Raw genomic sequence first — 22331 nt, forward strand, 5'->3', positions numbered from 1 at the left:
AGAGAGATTAACGGACAGAGTGATCGGTGGACCAGCCGATTTCCCTAATCTTCCTTGCTGGTTCATTAGGCCCAAGCATGCAACCTAGCACAGTAGGTTCGCGTATAGCAGCACCTTCACAGTATCGACTACCAGCGACTGGGAGAGAGAGGTGGTATGCTTTAGTTCCTATCGCCACCGCCGCCACTATGCCACATGATGCCCCTCTCTATTTTGCCCTCATCCTTGTCATCCAGTCCGCCGTTCGTTTTCGTTGTTTTGCCCGCCTGTATCCACAGTTGCAGGTCTGGCAGATACCCACATGGTCATTCAAATCCCCACAAGCGTACCGTCCTAAGACTTCCCGATTTGTCCTTCGCTAGGCAATGAACGAACAAGTGAACGAAACAGCAAACGAAGCTAAAATGTAGACTGAGTGGGGGTAATTTACCTCACAAGCCAGCTAAGTGTCTATATGGCTGGATCGCTAACGAAGTAGCGAACGCAGCGCCACTTCAGTGAGTGGCTCGCACCGCGATCGGACGACGATCACCCGCCAACGCACAAATGCAACAAATCGAAGTGGGTAATTTTATGTTCATGTGGGCATATATGGGCTCCCGAATTGAGGCAGAAATTTCATAACCAGGCTGTTACGTTGACCTCCTGTAGCGACATACGAGAAAGTACGACTAACTACTGTGCAGCAAAACACAGGGAAGGGTAAGTTGATATTAGAGGTGTCTAAAATGCCACATCAGATCATAGAAGGTCAGGGGAAGTTCAACTTTTTGTAAAACAACGCTTCAATGTCTTTTCTTTTTTAATATACGTTTGTTTTTACAGCGACTTAACGGAGATGATCAGCTGCGTAAACATATTTTTATAGCAGCTATTATGAAGATCCGTTTTGTATCATCTAGAAAATTGTATTGTATTCCGCGCTTCAAATCTAGGTTAAATGCCAATGAATATTGAACTTAATGTTTAAAGCAGCGTACAAAAATTGGATAGTAGTCTTTAAGTATTGCAGCAGGCAAAGTAATTCGGCATATTTAGCAGTGGATAGTGAAAAGGTAAGGCCTGAAGTTAAAAAAACGCTAAGCGGTTAACAATTTGAACGCACATGAATAACGTGCCGAGGACAAAATCCGCTTGTCTTTTAGAAGAGTCGCCTCACCTTTGAGATAACCGAGGAGCAAACGACACAGATCAAATAATTGTCCTTAGAGAGGGTCTACCTGACGTTCATAACATACGACGCGTATTTAAGATCTTCGTCAATGACCCGTGATATGATAATCATACCCACACATCTTAAAGACACGAAGAAATAATCGGAATCATATCTTCGGACGGCCTTTATCAATCCTAGAGTCCCCGCTGTTCTTTGTCTGTTGTAGATTTTCCGTAAAGCTGCACTGAAACTTGCTTCCGCATCTTTTCCAGTCGCACTTTTATCTGCAATTGCATAACCTGTCGATTTAGGGTAACCGAAGGAACTTGTTGTCTTGCTCTGAGTTTGTTAAGCGAGAAGAAAATCAATAACGGCTGTAAAATTCAGTGACGAAGCAGTGTGTTCTACCAAGTTTGTTTACATCTAACTTAAAACGAGAATTTACTCAGTTACAGCGGCTTCGGATGAATCCATTCGTCAAACCACAACCTATTAGTCGAAAATGATCCCGACCTAGGCGATGTACCCTCTACTTACTGAATTTTTGAAAAGTATTAACCGTTTTAAAATGAACGTTGAAGAAAACATGGTTTTATATTTTCAAATAATCTTATTAAACTGAGTATGCGCTACTTGGATCGATTGCGACTTTTGTCCTTATCATGCAGGTACCTAACCAAGGCTATATCTACCTCATGCACCTTATATGTATACCTCTTCCATTTATAAGAGTTACATACCAATTTGTTATTTTCTCGACTGTTGGTATAATGTGTAACGACACCAATTTACAGAATTACTTTCGAGCGAAAAAGCGATAGGTATAGATAGTTATCTATCTGTTGCTAGCGATTGCCTCGGTCTTATTGGTCGTCTCTGATTAGGTCACACACAAATGCGTATGTCAAAATAAATCGCGTCAGCGTTCCCTTGTGAAAGATTTAACGGCGCTAACGTTAGTAACTTGTGTGTAATATATTACAGTAACAGAGATAATAGCGGTATATCTTCGATACTACGCGCTGCTAAATTAAACACTGCAACATGAATACATACAACAGTAGTGTGATTTTATTCTAATCAGTTGACAAATGTCTGATTGAGCAAACAAAGCCACCTCTATGTAGGATTAGGGATCGTCGAGATGGTTGCTTGATCATGCTTGTATATTTGTCACGCATGTAAGTCTTGAGCTTCTATTTTCCGCTAAAGGGGTACGACATTAATAGGAGGCCAAGAATAACGACGAAGGATGAAGTTCTTTATTGCACATAATCACTGACCCATTACGAGTTCTTCATTACGGTAATCTCGAAGCAGGTAAATATAGCGTATTTTTCTGCTGGAACAACTGGATAACGTTATCATACGTTTAGCATGATAGAACAATATGACGTTTCGTAACTTAGTTTGCAAGTTCTCTTGGAGTCGTTGATCCTTCTACCTGAATATTTGACATGACAATCTGCGATTAAATTTTAATCAATATCGAAGAACGTACTCTCTTGTAAACCAAGATAGTAATAATAATAGCATTTAAAATTCATAATAAAAAGTACAGTATCCGAATGGCTATCGGTAAAGTATCCGAATGTTTATGAGAAGGATCTTAAGTTGAAGCAGATGGGAGCCGAGTTCAAAAACTCATGACCTATAGTGCACTGTTGCTTTCTATAAGACGAAGTTCTAATTAAATTTTCTGATCCCTAGTTTCTTCTATAACAAATTAACACGATAGTGGTAGACGATAATAACCCACATAACAAATACTTCGCTTTGCACATTTTAACTTCGCGAAGTATTAGCTTCTTGTATTTTTTTCGTTGAATAAAAGAGAACAAAAAATAAGAGACCATTTTTTTTTAGCGACAATAGCATCTATTCCAATTTTACGCCACCTTACGCTTCGTTCGTTGTCATTGCTCATCAGTCTTAGATTCGCATCAGCGCGCCGGTAAAGGTCAGCTATCTGACTTCATGTCAGCAGAGTTTCAAACGTGACTCTCGGAACACTTCGATGCTTTGTTTTGCGTCTTTTCCCAAGCTAGATTTAGCACTCAACTACTTGCTTGTAGACTATGGAAACTCTGAACCTCGTAGAAAAATATAGAAATTTTTAGGTATTTTTAGAACGAAATAAAAAAAAATCATCGATACATACTAGGTAATACATTGTGGACTTTTATTATTATTATTATTATTATTATTATTATTATTATTATTATTATTATGAGTAAAACTGTCTGTGTTTACCATAAATTACATCTCGCGATGCGCGTTTTATTTCGACATCTGACTTTCCCAAGGTAGACAATGGTTAGCTTAGAAGCCAAGGCCCGTATAGACATAATATTTTTGAGTATCTGCTAAAACTCCGTGAGAGAACAATCGTTAAACAACAAGAAGAGCGGTGCCGAAATGTCCAACAAACCTGGTCGAAGAAAGTGTTTCCTGCATTGCATCTGATCATTCCCTGAAATATGCACTACACGATATATTTTGGTTGAGGCCGATAAACTCAACCAATATATATATATATATATATATATATATATAGGCAGATTCCACTACATGCAACGTTGATTCGTTTTTTTATATAAGAAATAAAAAATTCTGTTTTATAGTATTAAAATACTTTCCCTTTTATTAGCATTCATATCTAGATTGCGCGACTTGGGCGTAATATACAAGATAAGGTGCATCAATTGAGTCTTCTCCGAAGCTACTAGAGGGTCGTTACGACGAGCGTTAGATTACTAAGCACAGAAACATTACTGACCTATCATAATTGGTTCTGGCAGTAAAAAAATAGTTTAAGCTTTATTTGCCGATATCGAGTCCGATGGCGGAGAGCTCATTTCTCTGCACTGTTAAATTTGAGTTTCCTAGGGATGATCCTATCGATATGTGCTGAAGTGTTTCCGCTGATTAAAAAAAAAAAACAAGAAAAACTAACTTAATGTAAAAGGTACGTTATTTATTGTGGAATGGAAGGAGTACATTTGCCGTAGAACGTGGATGTATTGGATAGCGTACGTGAAATAAAGCTGTGAACGAATCGAAAAGTGCTCTATATCAAAGGGGCATTATTTACATTTTTGTACATTTAAATAATGAATAAGCTGCTGCAGCAAATAATAAATAAAGTGACCACCGCGTCGCCGACTCTTTATTTAAGTATTATGTTTAAAAATGTAACATTTAGCAAGCTACCAATAGTATTTTTTCAACAGTAATTAATTTTTCCTAGGTGTATTGCTTGTTCTTAGTATGCGTCGATGCTAATCAAGTCGCCAGCTTTATTTGCGGATATAGAAAGAAATCAATTTTTCTAAATACTATCGTTGTATTTAAATTTGCCTTTGAACGTTTTCTGATATGTTCCCACGGACGCGTATTTTACATGGTTATCACGAAAATTTAAACAAGTGCGTGATTTTTTCTCTTAAACTTTCATCGTCATAGCTCGTTCAAACATCCATAGCCGAGCTTAAACGTTTAGTGAACACTTATCTTGACAGCGATATAGAATGATCCAATTTCCGCATAGAAAGCTGGCATTCCTGCTTCTGTTCTTTCTGTTGGGCTGATTTTTTATTTTATGTTATAGATAATGGCATACGTACTTCGATATAGGTCAAAGCCACAATGTATATATAATATTGCTTTTATCACTTACGGCATCTTATCGAAGGACTGGCCATCACCTGAAGAAGGGGTCGACTCTCTGGTGTAGGTCCACTCAATACTGGCAACTGAGAAAAGTCTCTCTGTTCGCCCGAACCCGTCTGTTCGCTTCACTCAATTGCCACTAAGTTCAATGCAGCTAGAGACCATTTAGACGGCCGCCTCCTTACTAAATACTTGTATCCATTATCGTCCATAGAATATCATTGCAATATTTTGCTAGTTTTTTTGTTCTACTATGGAAAAAGTAAAATTTGTTAACAGTCTCATTTGCTGCTCACTAAGCACACTATAACATAACTTACTACAATTATAACTACTCCAGTTTTTCTCCCAAGTTGTTTCCGTTTCCCACTATGTTACATTGAGCAATAAACCGTTGTTTGTGTATGCGCTGCGCGATCAACCTCCGGACTATTGGCCTGAACTAGCGAAAGAATAAAAGCGCCTTAGCATACCCTCTCGAAAGAGAGATGGAGGAACACTGGATAAAGACATGTTTTCTTTCTACTTAATCATATGCATCTTGCTAGTTACAAATACGTACTCTGATCGTATCAACTAAGCTTCTCAACTAAAGGTGTAGGCCACTGAAGACCCCACGCTGGCTGCCATTCAACTCACCTCACCTATTACAACGAATAGAGGTCTAATGTTATGCGTTATCAGCTCTCAGCTTCAATTTGACATCAGTGTCCGCCAACGTTTCATGTAACTACCGCCATATGTAAAATATAGTTCGAATTATGTACCGTAACCTATTTTTAGTCCAATCATCGTATTATACACTCGCCGTATTATGTACAAGGGTGACCTCGATCAGTGGAAGATATGCTAAGTAGGTGTTGCATTTATCTGTACGATGCCACTTCACTGCTCGTATTGGCTTAAGGCCGAATCAAAGCTGTTAGGACCATTCAGTATTCGAATCCTTTTTTTTTCTTTTTCTTATCGAGGTAGTAGCATTCGTAATATACTATATACAAGATAGGCATTGCACGAAACCGGACAGATTCCTAATTTATAAGCCGGCCAAGCGCCAGTGAGACGCGTTGACGCGTTAACACGGGGGTAAGGAGATTGAGTGTTAAGAAAACGCGACGCTAAACACGTTAAGAGTATCGTTGACATAAACAAATGATTAATTTACCACGACTAAACAAGCAGAATAAAAAGACGTACTTACATAGCTCCGATATACTATATCACTACAAATGTCCAGTGTTTACCGTACCGCGTACGTAATATCAACCGCCTGTTCAGCTTAAACCATAGAAAATCCACTTCCACAGGCACAATCAGCCGAGCTAAAAAGTTACATTGTCAGTAGTGATGACTAAATATATTACGCCCAAGAGAAATGACTCCCAAATTTATTGCTAACGCTAAAAGATAAAAATCTCCAATTTAAGAATGACCACGAGGTGTCGGGACAATCTAACTGATATTTGGCAAGTTTTGGATAGGTTTGGTTTTTAAACGATCGAGAAATACACTAAAAAAGACAGAAATGTAAAAATATTCCACTTAGAACACAATGCATATTTGAAGATAGTGCAATCTCATGCGCTATGCTTTTCATCTGCGTCTGGGGGCGGTAACAGATAGCAGCATGAATCTGCCGCACAGCCCTGACATGATCGATTGTTTTTTTTTATGCATACGTTATTTTTTATTATTTTATAAGATTATGGTGCCAAATGATCAAGCAAACCGATAGAAGAAAGGAACAATAACTTGAAAGCCAGCAAGTTTCGCTTCGGTCAAACGGCGACTCTGCGCCTTGAATCCTCCCAGCTGGACCATTAGACGTCACCTTGGCGTAATTACAATAATAGGACCATATAAATTAGCCACAAGTGGAGAAGCAAGTAGGTCGCAACGACCTGGACAATCTGCGGACATTATGTACTTATCGCCGGCGATTTCTATCAATTGCTGTGCTTATTTGTGCTTACTGATTTGGACAGGTATATTAGATTCGATGGACGTAGTCTTTACGATACCAGAACTAATGTAACTATGTCACGACAGTCAATGGTAACAGGATTGATCCGTTCTGATTGTTACTATTACTCCACAGCTCGTTGGTGTCACTACAGCCATTAGGAAAACAACCCCTTGCGTCCGAATGACTTCTCTACCTTAACAGGAACAACTTATCGTTAGATATTGAAACTAATTGTTCAATGTATATATGTTTTTCTATCGTTGGGCTAAGAGAAGTTGGAAGACGGGGCTTTGTCTCATAGACTTCTTGCCTAAGATTGTTTCGTATTAAGTACGTTCATTGCACCGCGGTCAAGACTCAGTTGCATGCCTATGCACGCAACAACATATATACGCTTTCATTATATTTTAAACATTACAATTGTTACTCTAGAGTCGATATAGATATAAATATATGCCTATATACAGGGAGGTAGATGTTTTGGAAAGATCTATCATTAAGGGTGGTTTTTGCATTGGCTGTAACAACTTAATCCGCTTTCCAAAGTTACTATTCAACAACAGGCAGGTTATATTGCGCAACCTCTTATTGCATGCACGCCTAGATTGGCGGCATAGACATAAACGGTCATAAGCGGCGTACTGCTGTCAATGTGCGACTCAGAAGTTTATTTATGTCGTATGATAATTTTCTCCAGTCAGAGTGCACAGATCAACAGACACCCATAGGGATTTAACTTATTAGAAGTGTGAATTAAATTATATATTATTAAATGCGTACAGTTCCTGGGTTTCAGCAGTCGCATGGCTCCACGTTTCTTAGCGAGGCTCAATAGAGAGATCACGATCATTTTACATTCTCACACAATACCTGCTCTGTCCAACATGGAGGAACGATGAGGTTCTCAAGGCGGTTTATGCATCTTTTGCCGCCTTTGTTCTACTTTGTCTTACTCGATATTTTTTTTTCTCCTAGATTTTTACTCCTACATTTGCGATCTTGATTGCGATTACTGTAAAGAGCTATCTATATACAAGCTGGGATTGCCATTTTTGAATAGACTACCTTCACTAGGTGATGTAACCATATAAATATTCGTACGCGTAACACAGTACAAACCTCACAGCTAATGGTGTTCAAAGATTAGGGGCATTTATATACATGTAAGAAGTTTAACAGATCGATGTTCAATGCAAGCTCCCATACCAGATACACTGAAGGTATACTATAATTGATTTCGCAAATTTTGAATTTTCTACTCACCATTCTTATCAGATGAGCCATGCTTACGCTACAGAAGTTTGTTATTGTTCGGAGAAAAGGCTGTGCTACCCTTCACCTGAATTTCCGATAGAATGCCCCAGTGATCATGGTTTGTTAAAACTACAAGTCGTAAGGCTGCCACCGGGTAGCTGACAGGCCCTGCCTGAGCAAGGCCATTATGAGGGTCAAAACGAATGAGCTCTAGCCAGCCGTCATGTTTTGCCTGCGGCTTGGCCATATCGAGAGATTTGTTACCTGAATCTTGATTAGAATTTTGAGGATTCTTGCCGACGGATGCAACTGGTAGAATTTGTATGGTCGCGTTAATGAAACGATCGTTCGGATGTTCGGCATCGCCGCTGCGGAAGAGCACTTTTTCGAGGATCGTCGGTTCGTGAAACGTGACCGTGATGTGGTCCCCAGCCACCGGTAGAACACCCCAGAAAAGCGAATCACCGAGATACGCACGCTTAACGGTATACTGTTTGTAGGTAGTCATTGAGGTGACCACGTCACCAGGCACGTTGTCCCTATGAGGAACGAACAGACTGACCCTGCCGAACTGACGATCCTTGAGTTTCTGCATCTTGCCCTTGAGCGACGAATGAGTTCCAACGTGCTGGAACAACGATGGCTTATGCGTGATCCAAATGGTAGATTTCATCTTGCGGCAATGTTTAGCGTCCTTATCGAAACGGCATACTTTTGTTTGGACGTAGTGATCTAGAATCCAATCAACCGGTTGATCTTGAGCGAAGGTTAAGATGTACGTGGCAAACTTCATCAGCTCGATACATTTAAACATTTTACCAATAAAACCAAGTGTACAAAAATCCAACACAAAGAAATCTTTATGTCCGGATGACATTTGCTTTTTAGCGAAATTTAACATCTGCGTTGCAAAGCCTGGCTTTGATAAAATATCATCCTCAAGCTGTACATAGTACTCGCCACGGGACGACGCGTACATCATAAGGTATGCAAAATCGTAAGCCTGTTTCGTACGCCATCTCACCTGCAATGAAACAAATCAACGATTATATGCTGTATTGGCGATCTTATGTAGATACCGCGTACGGTACGCACGTGCTGCACAGCGGATAGTCTAGATATAGCTGCTCCACTATCCAATTGTTTTTAACTCAAAGCTGCTCAGTCCCATCGTTCAATGGCTTTATCTTAGATAAAGCCGCTCGGTCTCTAGAAGCAAGGGTAGCGACAAATATGGTCGAAATACCTTGATCAAATGTAATAATATGTTCCTATATCTCTTTGTACTAACAATTCTTCAGTGCAATAGAATAGAGGTTTAGTATAGTCGAGCAGTTCCTCTAGCTAAACCATAATGCAGTATATAGAAGACCCCCACGCTGACGGTTGCCAGCCACTGAGCAGATTTAGACAGCTCTAACTTGAATCTTAACCTAATAAAATGATCGAACAAAGACCTAAGTACTATAATGCCGTATACACGATTGAAGGCCAACGTTGCCAACCTATTACAAAAGATGATACTTCAAGAATAATAATAATTAACTAAACGAATTTTTGAATCACCTACCCGATCAATGGGGTCACCAAGAGTAGGCTGTTGGAGTTTGTCTATAGGCGGATAGAAATGCGACGGTGGATTAATGACCTCTACTAAGCCTGAGCGCAGATGTTCATCCAGTACGCCGCGTACTTCAGCTAATTCCGACTCGACCTGTTCGCAAACAATAAAAAAGCCGAGTGAAAATAAAGTTTAACTTAATTTGGGGACAACTTTATTCGAAGGGATATATTTCCTCATGTAATCCAATGCGCACTACGACATTTTGGCGGGTCATCCAAGTGGATCCAGACACGCCCAAGTACAAAGTCCAAATTGATGCCGCTTAAACATGTGTATTTGTATAAAATGTACGCCAATCGTTTGTTTTACTGTAATGTAGATGTCAGATTGTAAAAAGACTTTGTGCAAAGCTGTGCCCGTTACAAGAACATAGTTTAACCGCCAAACCTGGCCACAGAATATCCGGAATTGGTTCAGTGTCGTCTGATACATTTAAACGGGTTCCTCTTTCCGCGCATTCAGCTCTTCAAAACCGTTTTAGGCTGGAACGGAAAGCTAACGCCTATAAAGACTATTGTTGAAATACGTTTGCTAAGAAGCTGAACACACATGCGGGACAGCTCTTCCAGCATATGTATATTGCACTTCGGGTTTCCAGGAACCTCGCTAATAGTCGTTAAGGGCAAATAGTCGTAATTCGAGCATATCAATTTAGTTTTTAATAGAAGAAGGCGCTAGAATATGATTTGGCCTTACTTGTATCCAGTTTTTGTTCAGCCAGCGTAGCAGTCGCCTGCGACCTCTCTGTATCTGGTAAAAACCAACTTGGCCCAACCGCGCGTCTCACCAAAAACGGATGTCACAAACCTTCGAATCGGCTTTTTCCTTTTTAGTGCAGTTTTATAACTTGCGATTCGGACACAAAATGCTGTCATGACAAAGGATTTTTTGACGTTGCCCAGCAATTAATCATCGGCGCTAAAAGCAACGGTCCTTTCTCATTTTTCTGAATGCCGCCTTAGGCTAACTTGCGCATCCAAGCTGGATAACCTCGTTCGGTATCGCGTAAGGTTTCTAACGGTAGAAAAGGATTTGTCTCACCTAATATAATTCGGCTCTTTTCTACGCTAATTCCAAATTTTCAAATGGAAACTCAAGATGTTAGCCTTTTGGGATGATTGAGATCGTACCTTTGTAGAGTTGTTTATGTCAGCGAGCATAATTACGATGAGACTCATGCTGCGATCTTCCGGACTCATGTTGGCTATAAGATTTTCAACTGTCGACGTTAGATACGACTGGATCTCGCGTTTCACGGACGGTATACCTGGAATAATCACATTCTAATAGAATTTCTTCGCTTGATACGTGTCAGGTCCGTCTCAGTCACCTATGTTTCCCGGTAGACCGGGCTGTTTATATAAAATTTCATTATGTTAAGTTCCACATACCTGCGATCTATTCAGCCGTAAGTATCGTACGCATACTTAAACACACGACTTAATAACCACAATGTCAGTAACGCCCAGAAAATTAAATTTTGCCCCTACGCTCGTTGTCGATCAGGATGAGATACGTTGACAAAGGTGACACGTCAGTGTTGCAAAAATATCTTAAATACAAACACGTAATTGATCCCGTCAAACTAAATTTCACAGCGCGGCCTTACCGCACAAAGGACAACGTTGGTGATATGGCCGCGTAAATTAAATCGGTGAGGTTCTAACCGAAGGATTTTAGCGGCCACTTTATATATGATCGTGTCTGCTACAAACACGCCCGTGCTTTTTTTAGCTACATGAACACCTTTAACTACTCGATTACTTAAACTGCTCGATTAACCGTGTTTGACAGCGGACGCCATAGGTTATCACATATTGCACATCAATCCTTTGTCAGGCCAAAGGTAACGATATATATATATATATATCAAAAAGTAACGGGAAAAAATTATTTCTAGAACAATCTTTTGGCCAAGAAGAAATCGTTAAAGGATAAATCTCAACACGGACAATCCTATGATTTGTGTGGAATACAAGGAGGTAATTCTTTCGAAAACACAGTGATTGATCAGTACGACTTTACCTAGATGGTTAAACTGAATTAGAAACTGGCAATATATGTGTTTTAGAAAGGGTCGAACAAAAAAAAGTTCCATTTGACGACAATAATTCGGTATTCGAAGCCATGGGGTACCTTCAGGCTTGTAGTCCATAGCTTACTCTAAGCGACTAACAAGTGTTCGGGTCTACAAGGCATGGCCTAAAAGGCGAACGCTTTAAAATATAAGGCTGAAATTAGCCAATGCATCTACAATGGATCCCTGTATACCTCTTTCATTAGCCCAAGTGTCTGTCCATGGCCCAACCGGCGACTAACTTAAGCTAGGTAGGTGGAAAAATTATTTTGCGACCACCCTAACACACATTCGATGATATCGCCTTTGCACAGAGCATTTTTGGTTGCCATTTATGGACGGACACCGAGGATGTTACTCAATTACATGGAGTAGGAGCGGAAATATACGAAAAATGTCTCGAGTAGTTTTAAATAGACGACAATCATTGGCTATGTTCAAGTTAACGAGAACGAGTCAATAAGATTATGGAAAGCAAAGTGAACAAACCGAAAACAAGACGAGCAGGATGGCCTCTTGAGGTGTTGGCCGCAATGCGCAAGGCAGGCTCAAGATGAGTTGTGTTTCTCAGGTAAGAAAGATAATCGAAGATCGAAGGCAGTGACAGAGAGCTGGAGCCGGCCGGTCCAACACTTGCGGCTTCAGCATGAAGCACGTCCCGCCACCGACGTTGCAGGAGGATCTCGGCATGACCCACACGTTGCTAGAAGCCAAAACAAATGAAAAAAGTTAGAATTATGTATAATAAGCGTCACTATATTACTTTAACGCTATGGCAGGTGTCGCACTAGACAATCCCATTCCTTATGGCAGACCCCGGGTCTGCTCTCACCTGGAACACCGTTTTATCCGCCACCAAGGAGCCATAAGCGCCCTTTGTTAGTCCATATTTCTATACAGTTCTGTGTAGGCTGTTTTTGCTTACTTCAACCTTGATGGAAGGCTCTAAAAGATTGATGCTACATGCCGCAGCCTATAGCTGGAATGTTGACGGCTTGTTGCCGCTCATCCATAATAGAGCGATAATTAAAAAAAAAAACAAACTCTTCGTTCGTTTGATTGTTGTTTTCAGCAAGCGCCTGCAATTCTCGCTCCTCAGTTAGAAGATGGTTAGTCAGAAACCAGTTTTTTATTTTCTATTAAAAAAGCCTTAATTAGAATAAGACTAGACGCTTGATTAACATCAGCTAAGTGTGAACTCATCTCTACACCATATTGAAATCAATAAGATAAAAAAGCTATTTAGTAAAATCAGGAACGACACCGCGCCTTGAGAACAAAACAATTAATTACATTCAAAAGTATGTTTAAATTGCCGTGACAATTTTTCAGGCGTAATCAATTTGGTACCATCGCACTAGCCCTCTTGGAAAAAGGCGTTATTTAACAGTCTTGGTAGGCTTTGTTTGAGTTTCTAGAGATACGCTTACTAAGGCAGCGTAATGCTGGCAAGATGTCGGAAAAAACGTTATTTTAAAAAAACGGAGATTTAAATAAAAAATAAAGGCCATAGCAGAGCAGCGACGGTAGCTCCCACTTTGTTTTTATTGAACTTTCGCTGCATACTACAGATTCGTTAGTTTAAAATAGTACAAGGAAGCTATGTAGCGTTTCCTGAATTTTGGCAAGCCTAGGCTATGCTCATTCGACAATCAGACCTTTTCATTGAGCCAGGGCTAAACGTTTCCTGAAGGCTGCCCGTCAGAAAAAGCCAATATAATGAAACGTGAAATGAGAAAAAAAGGTTCCGTGACAACGTTTATTTTGCTTTTTTTTTTTTGAAGTAGGTATAAAAAGGCACCTGTAAATACAAGTGATTACTTGTCATTAGTAAATATAAGCGAGCAATGTTCAAAGACAGGATCATTATGTGGTAGTCTGGTTGAAGATAGGCGCGAGCGACGAGTAATCTGTAACGGGAACATGGCGAACTATCTCAGCAGGTATCGACTGAGAATCCGAATGAAAATTTGTCCCGATGAAGAAAATACGCTTTTGTCTCTTTGTCTATCATATCTAGGAGAGCTGCCGACTGTGGCTTCAGGCTGTGCTAGAATCGCTGAACTATACCCTATATGTTACGCGTTATGATGTGTTTCTGTTCACCGCTCCATAGTGGGAACCGAGGCATTATGTCTAGCATTACGTTGCTGCACGTGCCGTCCTCACGAGTGTGGGACCAGAAAACATTATCAAGTGGTACAACACTCATCTTGAACTATCTATACGAACTTCGCAAAGAAAATATGTCTTTCGTTAAGAACGCTCATCCTTTTAGTACACACTTGTTGGTTATGAAATCATCCAGTGACACAGACGGTACAGATAAGAATATATACTTCATAACTATTCGACGAAATTGAAAGATGTACAGGGCTAGTACGTGCTAGATTTTTACAGAACTTCGGTGTAATAATGTTTTGTTACTGCTGCATTGAGAACAATAATCTCTAGTCTGCTTTCGCAAAAAAGCTAATGATTTCGGTAATTAAATTCGTTATCTTTGTTGCTATATTTTTACTTATATATTTCAGCCTTAATTAATACGTGGTGTGCATGAATCATTGCTCGACTTAGTACGGCATAGGGGGCGACTTAGTGGATGCGTGTTCAGTTGAAGAGGCCTATCAGGCATCTGAATCTAGCCAACGTTAGAATACGCGGAACAAATAAAAAAAATTCCCTGGAAGCCTTTGAGGAAGACAGCTAGCAGTGGTAAAATGCCCATTGTTAGAGATGCTGCGTAATGACTAGTATGGTGAAAATAAAGGGGCTGGAAATCGACCGTTTATGAGTGCGTTTGTGTTTAGTGGTCCCTTACAAGCTCACAATAACCGCTTAATATAAAATTTCTCAAGCACAGTGAACCTCGTTAAACGTCAAACGGGTGCTATTTTACATGTTACTACTGTTTGCCGTGTTTTTAAAGATGTGGACCTTTTTCAAGCGTCTAAATTTTTTGCAACGCCGACAGGGTATATATAAGCACACGGATTTACCTTTGTTTACATAATTGGCCAACAAATATAATTAACCGAATAATTTTGATATTTTTAAAGGTTACTATAAAGGGATTCCGCTTGCGAAGGCATAATAAGCAGGCTATAAATTTCTTGAATATGAGCGTCAATTCTAGGTTACGCGATGAGCTTTCGTCCTTGTCAAGTCCTAACAGCAATGCTTTCGTTTCTGCTTAGAGAGCAAGCTAGCACTATCGGTCAATTTATACAGCCTTTTCAAGTCAATAACATTCAAGCTAAATGTCTAAATATTGAAAAAACCCAAAAACAATTTACTCAGCAACAAATATAAAGCCACCGAACATAACTATGGAATACTAACTAAAACTTGTTATAAAAATTTATTGCGTCTACCAATGCGATACGTTTCTTTTTCAGAACTTTTTCCAACTTAGGCCCTCCAGCTAGTCCGTACCTGTCTGAAGATAACGTGAAATTATCGTCGTTACTATTCCATAAAACGCGGAGCTGAGTTAGAAACGGCCGACAACCATCCATAATAACACGCCAAGAAGAAATGCTTTAAAACTCTTAAAAGTAACGAAATAATAACGTCATAAAACAGCCCATCCGTGTCAAGGGTAATAACAGAACCTCAGGTGGGTGTTCGTACACTAGTTACCAGAAACTAACTACAACTTCTTACATAAATGCACTTTTTCAAAGTTATTTTTATTATAATAACGTAATAATTAACAAAAAGTCTAACATAAACATCGTTCCATAATTTGAACCGCATCAGCTTTCGAGTTGACAGTACAATCGCAAACACTTCTCATTACGTTAAACGTAACACGTACGTTATCATTTGTCGAGAGGACCATTCATTCGAAGCCATTGGAAAATAACGTTTTATATATTTTGAGGTGGTCGTTGATTACTTCGCCAGAAGCTTTGAGCAAACCTAAATGGTCCTATTTTATGACTATAACTACTACTGCTGCTGGAAAATTATAGCTTACAGGAAATTATATGGAATTATTATAGTCATGTATCCCTTTAGAAAGATTTCTTACTCGTATTAGCTCTAAACGAGAAAAAACAGCTTTCCGCTGACATTATGGCCGAAACGGGAAGAGCTAAACGTTCACTTTAAACGTAATAATATCATATTTAGAGAACCATTGACTTTTCGGTGTATGCGTTCTGTCGATCCGATCTGCAGTCCTGATCGTGTCCCATGGCTACCATCACTGGCCGTTTGCAACTGTCGAGTCTCGCTTGTGTTAGAGCAGTGTTTCAGGCCTAATGCATTACGGATCCGGTCGCGGCTTCTCTCGTCCCGCTGTTGTACAGTGACTTTTCGCCAAACAACGATCTTTCCATTTTGATGGCTGTTTTGACGTCTGATCCACTACCGTCAACAATACAACATTCGCTAGTTCAGGACACTGACTACGCGGTCGCTTTTTCTAGCAGGCTTCATGCTAAGCTTAGAGATGACCAACTGGCATAAGATGATGGATGGTATCCTCTAAACTAGTGCTATTATGTCATGTGACTTTGTTGCCAAAAAATGCCGTACTTTACCAAGGAGCTACTGAGGAAATGTGCTCATTTACCGCTGGTCAGAAGGCGGCAGGCTAGATCAACGATAGCATGAGACGGAGATCCATATTATGCCCATGAAGCTTTTGTGTGTGTGCAATCTATTTCGAAAACCAATCGAACATAGACGAAGTAAATCGAACGATCTGTGTGGCCTCTTCCTAAGTAGTAATTTCCTTGCTGGAGCCTCCGTACACGCTTTACACAGGCGGCTCCGTTCCCTTGTGTTTCTATCGCAGCAAAAACAGCCATAACAACACACGGAGACCTCTTGCTTTAGTCAATGTCATACATAAATAATTACACAGTTGCTCTGTCACAAGTGAGTTATTTTTTTATATCGCTTGCTTAAATTTGGACAACTACAGGAAAATACTATACAGTTTATGTGAATAAAGTAACGTATTTTGTATTAATATGGAAACCACTATATAACATGACTATTACCAACACGAGGTCCGCTTTAAGCTGCATGAAACAGTGATACATGAACGTATCAGATTGGCAATTACAATGTATTTGTTTGTCGTTACGAGCCTCGGTGCTCACGTAGATCACGAAGCATCAGTTTAACGTTCTCGCATATCCATTCTTTATTTTGTATTTCAACCATTTACGTTAACTTCTAGTTACGAATAGTTCGAGCTTTCGTTGTCACTGGGCAGCAAGGTGGCTTCTTTGATAAACGTCTGCTACGATCGAGATTTCTCAATCATCGACGCATTCTTATTGAACGCTTAAAACGTCATCGTAAAAAAATTACATTAACAAGGAAGCTGAAGTTTGACGTTAGATAAAAAAAAAAAAATAATAATAAAGCATAGGCTTCATTAGAGCCAACAGAAACGCGCAGTATTAGCCGACACATTTAGACCATGATACTTCTGCTTTACCACTATGAGACACCGTATTTTTCGGTCGACAAATTAGAGCGGTACGCTGCAGTACTTCGAAAATATCTAATTGTTATTATTTTGTTACCAATCGTATTACACACTCGCTTTGAGTCGCTGACCCATGCTGGAGTACGTATTCTAGCTAACATTCGACGCGAGCTTTCTTCAGCAATTTTTTTCAAGAATTTTGCTAAACACAATTAAGCATCAGTTGTTAACAATGTCCTCTGCTCAAACATACCTATGCTCGTACATGACAGAATGGCTGTTTGTGTCGTTACCCGTATACTCTGTATCAGTATTCGATACGCTGGGATAGTTTGAAAAACAGTTATTGTTAAAGTTATTCTAGTCCGTGCACCGCGGTTCTCGATCTTATTATTGTTCTCAAAAAGAATAGAGTCATCTTCTTCTAGACTTAGCAGTCTGTTTATTATTATGACTCAGCCTTCGTTAGATTTTCAATAAGGAGAAAGTGTACTCGAAAATCAATTGGGTAAACAAATAACTACATAAAAAGTGTCTTCTTACACAGAGCCGCTACGAGAGATATGTATAAGACAGGTGGTGGTCGGAAAGTGCCAGTGGGTTTTTCGAGCTAAGGGATTCGAATCGCTGATATAATCGGAGTTTTTTTTTCCATATTCAGTTCTAATTTTCTTCTCTTACTGATCGATCTGATTTAGCGGCCAGCCATCATAGTCGTCATCACCTGTAAGTCTTGTTTTTAAGGGTAGTACGGATTTTAAAATGCTTTCAGCGCGGCGCTGAAAGCCACTGAAGATCGAGTATATTACTTCCATCGCTTTGTGGTGCGCTACTAGAAACAGCGTGTCCGGTAAAGTTAATACATGTAGAGCGGAACGTGAACTCCGCCGCTATGCGATGCCGCCGATGGTGGCTGACAATACATGCTCCAGGTCTCGCACTGAGAGACCTCTCGGCTTTGTGTATGAGATTGTCGCGTACCATGATAACTCGGTGGATTTAATGCTCCAATGCTTGGAATGTTGTAATTTATAGCCAGATGCCCAGGCTGAATAAGTTTTCCGAAATTCTCAGCATGGTTGACCCTTAGAAAACCGTGCAAAAATAGCTTTGTGATAACGGGGTTACTTGCCATCTAGATGGAGCTGATTGTAAGCCAAGCGTTGCCGACAAAATAGAATCTTTCGCTGGGTCCTGATATCCAGCTCTGAAACATAGTCTGGCATTCTGCATTTTCGTGCAAAGTGTAGCAGTGTGTCTGTTACAATGAACACCCTCGAAACGGATCTTGTTCTCAGAAGCAGCACATTCTGAAAACTGCAATTTTCATTTATTCAAGTGAAGTTTTTGAGGCCTTCCTTTGATGCCAGCGACCCACTTTTATTTATTCATCACAGATTCTATGTGGGTAATCGCATTCGGAATTTACTTTCTCATTCAAGATTATAATTTCTTGCGCGCACAAAAGTTTTTTCCGTATTTTTCAAAATGGCAAGTTGAAAGGCCTAGGTCGACACTTGAAAAACGACAAAGGAACAATCGCTCACTCAATAGAATACTTGTTTCGCTCGAATTCACAGGTGGTGCCCCTCTTCGTTTGGAAGGAGAGAGATAGAAAGGGGGAGGGGGCAACGGCACCTTGTGTGAACCCCCGTCAGAAAAATGCGGCTGTGGAGGTATAGTCTATGATGCTAGAAAACTGACGCAAAGGCCTACGTTGTTCGCCTTCGAATCTATAAGTACGGTGACCAATGATTATCATACGCGATATCTGGCATATAGGTAACATCATGCAAAGCAAAGTTGAGAAATGGATCATTATCAGGGATTCATGATGATTAATGTGTGCTAAAATTAGATGCATTTTCTGAATTTCAAGATTCCCCACACGTTTCAACTTTTACGATTTTTCTGTTTGTAATGTTAACACGTTTTTGTTTTTCCGTTTGTTGACATTGACTGATAATGCTTGTTAACTGCTACTTGAGACTCGCCCAACTTGATCACCTGTGGCCAATAATCAAATGTCAAAAATAAACTTGACGAGGGGCCAACTTCCTGCTTTGGCGCGGCAGATTTGAAGCCTCGTATTTTTCAAAGTCAAAAAAATGGTGACCCTTTTTTCCCGATTGTTTCAAAGTTGTTCATTCGAATATAGAAAAAACTATATATCCTAAAAAGCCATGAAGATGAGCAAAGGCATGCATCCGTATTTTTCCCTTGAACAATTTAAGCCCAGTAATCAATTATTTAGGGAAAATAAACTAGAAGATATTAAATGATAATGAAACCTTTAGGTAAAGTTAGTTAGAAGGTTTCATTCAAAACATCGTATGCGAATCCGTAGTAATCGTATAACCAAAAGCACGTCCTTATAAACGCCTAAAATTGTCGAAAAACTGACACTCTTTCTCGTTGAAGCCAAGCTATTCGTACTTCGTGAAACATACTAAGTTTCATGGGCGACAGATGTCAATCAGTAATATATAGTGACAGACTCTGTGTAGTGATCGTTAAAAATAGGACGGTAGCTGCCTCACGAACGCTCCTATTAGTGTCATAGATGAAGTCTCAATATAATCATATCTGAAAATTTCCATTGGCGGAGCTATATCGGTAGATCAATAGCGATCGTTCCCACTTGTACTGCACAGTTTGAATAGCCACCCGATTATCGCTTTCGTCAATCCGTCATTTCTGCAAAGCTGTTAGAGGCGTTCGACCGTAGACGACGCGCACTGTCAGCATATGTCGCCTACTTTGTGCGCATTTACAACTAAAAATAGTAGCTCGCAGTCATAACGATGAGTTAGAAATTTCAATTTTTGGGAAACGTCTTTGTTCTGATCCGATTCTAACAGCTGACAATTCTGAGCTGTCTTACGCTGAGGTGCGCCACACATGTACCTCCTTCACTGGTGTGAGTCATAGGATTTTCTTTGTATTTACAAAGGCGTATTCCCCATCTTAGCACGTATATAAACGCTGTTTCTTGTATTCGTGCCTTTCTTCGAATACATTGATCAGCTGTAGTCAACTTCAATTTCCAGTTACCTTTGTAACTTGCCCAGAAAAAAAAACGGTACCGTATAGAGAATGCTTTGTGTATTGTTATTTCACACGATCTCCGGCCAAAGCATCGGGTCGAGCGAACCCAGTTTAACGATGATAGTCGTAAATCCCACTAAAACGCGGATACGAATTGTTATGAGCTACATTTGATTCGAACGTGCCCTGCGTAAGATAACCCCAACTGAAAATTGGATTATTTGAAAACTCACGTTAGAAAATTATTACTCTTGGGACTAAGTTGACCAAATAGAACTGGTTCTTGAAACAGATTTGTATGTACGAGAGACCAACTTAATACGGTAGTGTCGTTGTATCTTGGTCTAAACGCTAGGGTACTCTGTGGCTATGTTTGTCGTTAGCAAACGACGGCGGACAGAAGTGACGCCCATTCATCAAAGAGGCGAACGGATCCACGTGATAGCAGTACGTCTGCCTGTAATAGAAGTATTAGTGTAAGAAGGGCAAATCTAATTTTTTTTTTTATAGAGTAAACCTCCATCCAATTAGAAACAACGAATTTTGGCTTCGTCTATGTTTTTGAAAAATCACCCGTCCCATTATCGATAAACGCCTACGCAAGATTATAATAATACTAATCTAGATAATAATACTAATCCCGAGACATCTAGAGAACCTAAATCGAAATTCTATGCTTTTATCCCAGTGATACCGATGATCCGAAAGCGAGGCACATTACCCAGGCAAAAAAACCCGATGATACAACCCTGTCAAAACAGGAATAAGCGTATCGATAAGCATCACAATGCCGAAATAAGATACTGTGGCCAACCGGAATCGCACTCACAGCTCCAGAGGGGTAACAATAACGAACATGATCAACTCTCTAGAAATCGAGGCCGTACTACCACTCCATATAATGGTGATGCGCGTAACCCAAGAACTCGAGAGGCTGATCGAAACTTGGAGATCAAAACTAAACGTATCTATAAAAATTCGAAAGTCGAGCAAGTTCGGAGATGCGAAACAGTCGATGTGGCCGCTAATCGAAATTCTTCTAACAGACAACAGCAGTCAAACCGAAAGAGTAAGCTGCTTCATCATCATTGTCATCAGAATGACGACACGAAAACGCGTGGGGTTGCGAAACGTGCTCCCCGCCCCCGTAAACACAAAGATCCCCAAACAAGAAATCAACGTGCTCGACATACTATGTGGGACTTGAACGAGTTCGCTCTGTGTCTTCCGCGCGTCATCGAGTTTTTCCTGTTGATACTTGGTATAGGCGGGTTACTATTTCACTAGCTTGTACGTGTCTAGCAGCACATCGTTGTAGCGCTATTGAAAAACCAGTAAATATGTCAGCAAACGCGGTATTTCTCAAACTCATTCTCCTGGTAATGTCGCAGTTATACACTAACTGTTGTTTCGTGTTGGAAAAGTACATTGCTGTACTGTATTAGATAGGCTCTCACGCAAAGCCAGGGCTTGGACCGGTTTCCTAGTAGTAAAAGAACAGCAGCTGCTCGTTTAATGAGCCAACACAAAATCTAGGTTTCTCTGTTGTAGTGAAGCGCCACCAGAGTCAGATATTGCACACGACGAGATCAGGCACCTTTCGAATAGCAGAAAGCCTATTTGACATATAATTATATACATCTTGAGCCTAACATGCGAAGCTCACGGAATTTGAACTTTAGTAATTTTCGAATTCGTTTGGCTAGAGTGTGGATTTTTTAGTATATTAGAGAATATGTCCTATGTATTAGAGCATATTTTTACACACTTGCCCGAGCGTTTCGGAAGCTCCTGTACAGTCATACACCTATCGTTTGCTTTCCCATACTAATTTCGCTGTCTGGGACTTCTCCAAGTTAATTTACAATACGATATGCTTACCTATAAGTTTATTTTCTTTAGCACATGGAAACTTAGGAACCATGTGTGGAGAGTGAATGGACTGACACTGGATAGTACCTTGGTTGATTTAGAAAGTAGCTTACGTATCAGGTAATCAGGCCCTGTGCTTTCGATGACGGTTCATCGCTTAAGGAACTTGAAATAGGGGCTAGTTTCGCTCTTTGTTTTACTTTCGGCCGG

General features: G+C 40.1%; 1 protein-coding gene and 1 long non-coding RNA gene across 2 annotated transcripts in view; both read right to left on the reverse strand.

Annotated features, from left to right (window-relative positions):
- Positions 1-4108: 4108 nt before the first annotated feature.
- LOC111263054 (alpha-1,3-mannosyl-glycoprotein 4-beta-N-acetylglucosaminyltransferase B) overlaps positions 4109-22331 on the reverse strand; it is a 31171-nt gene continuing 12948 nt past the window's right edge. The window contains exons 2-5 of the mRNA XM_022837809.2: positions 12239-12452; positions 10803-10939; positions 9619-9762; positions 4109-9072 (exon numbers count right to left, since the gene is read on the reverse strand). Coding sequence (XP_022693544.1) covers positions 8086-9072; positions 9619-9762; positions 10803-10939; positions 12239-12452 — 1482 coding nt within the window. The 3' untranslated portion in view covers positions 4109-8085. The remainder of the gene's footprint in view (positions 9073-9618; positions 9763-10802; positions 10940-12238; positions 12453-22331) is intronic.
- LOC147753126 (uncharacterized) lies at positions 15409-17215 on the reverse strand. The gene is made up of 2 exons (XR_015312121.1): positions 16765-17215; positions 15409-16547 (listed from the first exon to the last, which is right to left on the reverse strand). It is a non-coding gene; the product is annotated as an uncharacterized LOC147753126 (long non-coding RNA).

This window comes from Varroa jacobsoni, unplaced genomic scaffold (genome assembly GCF_002532875.2).
Source record: "Varroa jacobsoni isolate VJ856 unplaced genomic scaffold, vjacob_1.0 scaffold_727, whole genome shotgun sequence".
Lineage (NCBI taxonomy): Eukaryota > Metazoa > Arthropoda > Arachnida > Mesostigmata > Varroidae > Varroa > Varroa jacobsoni.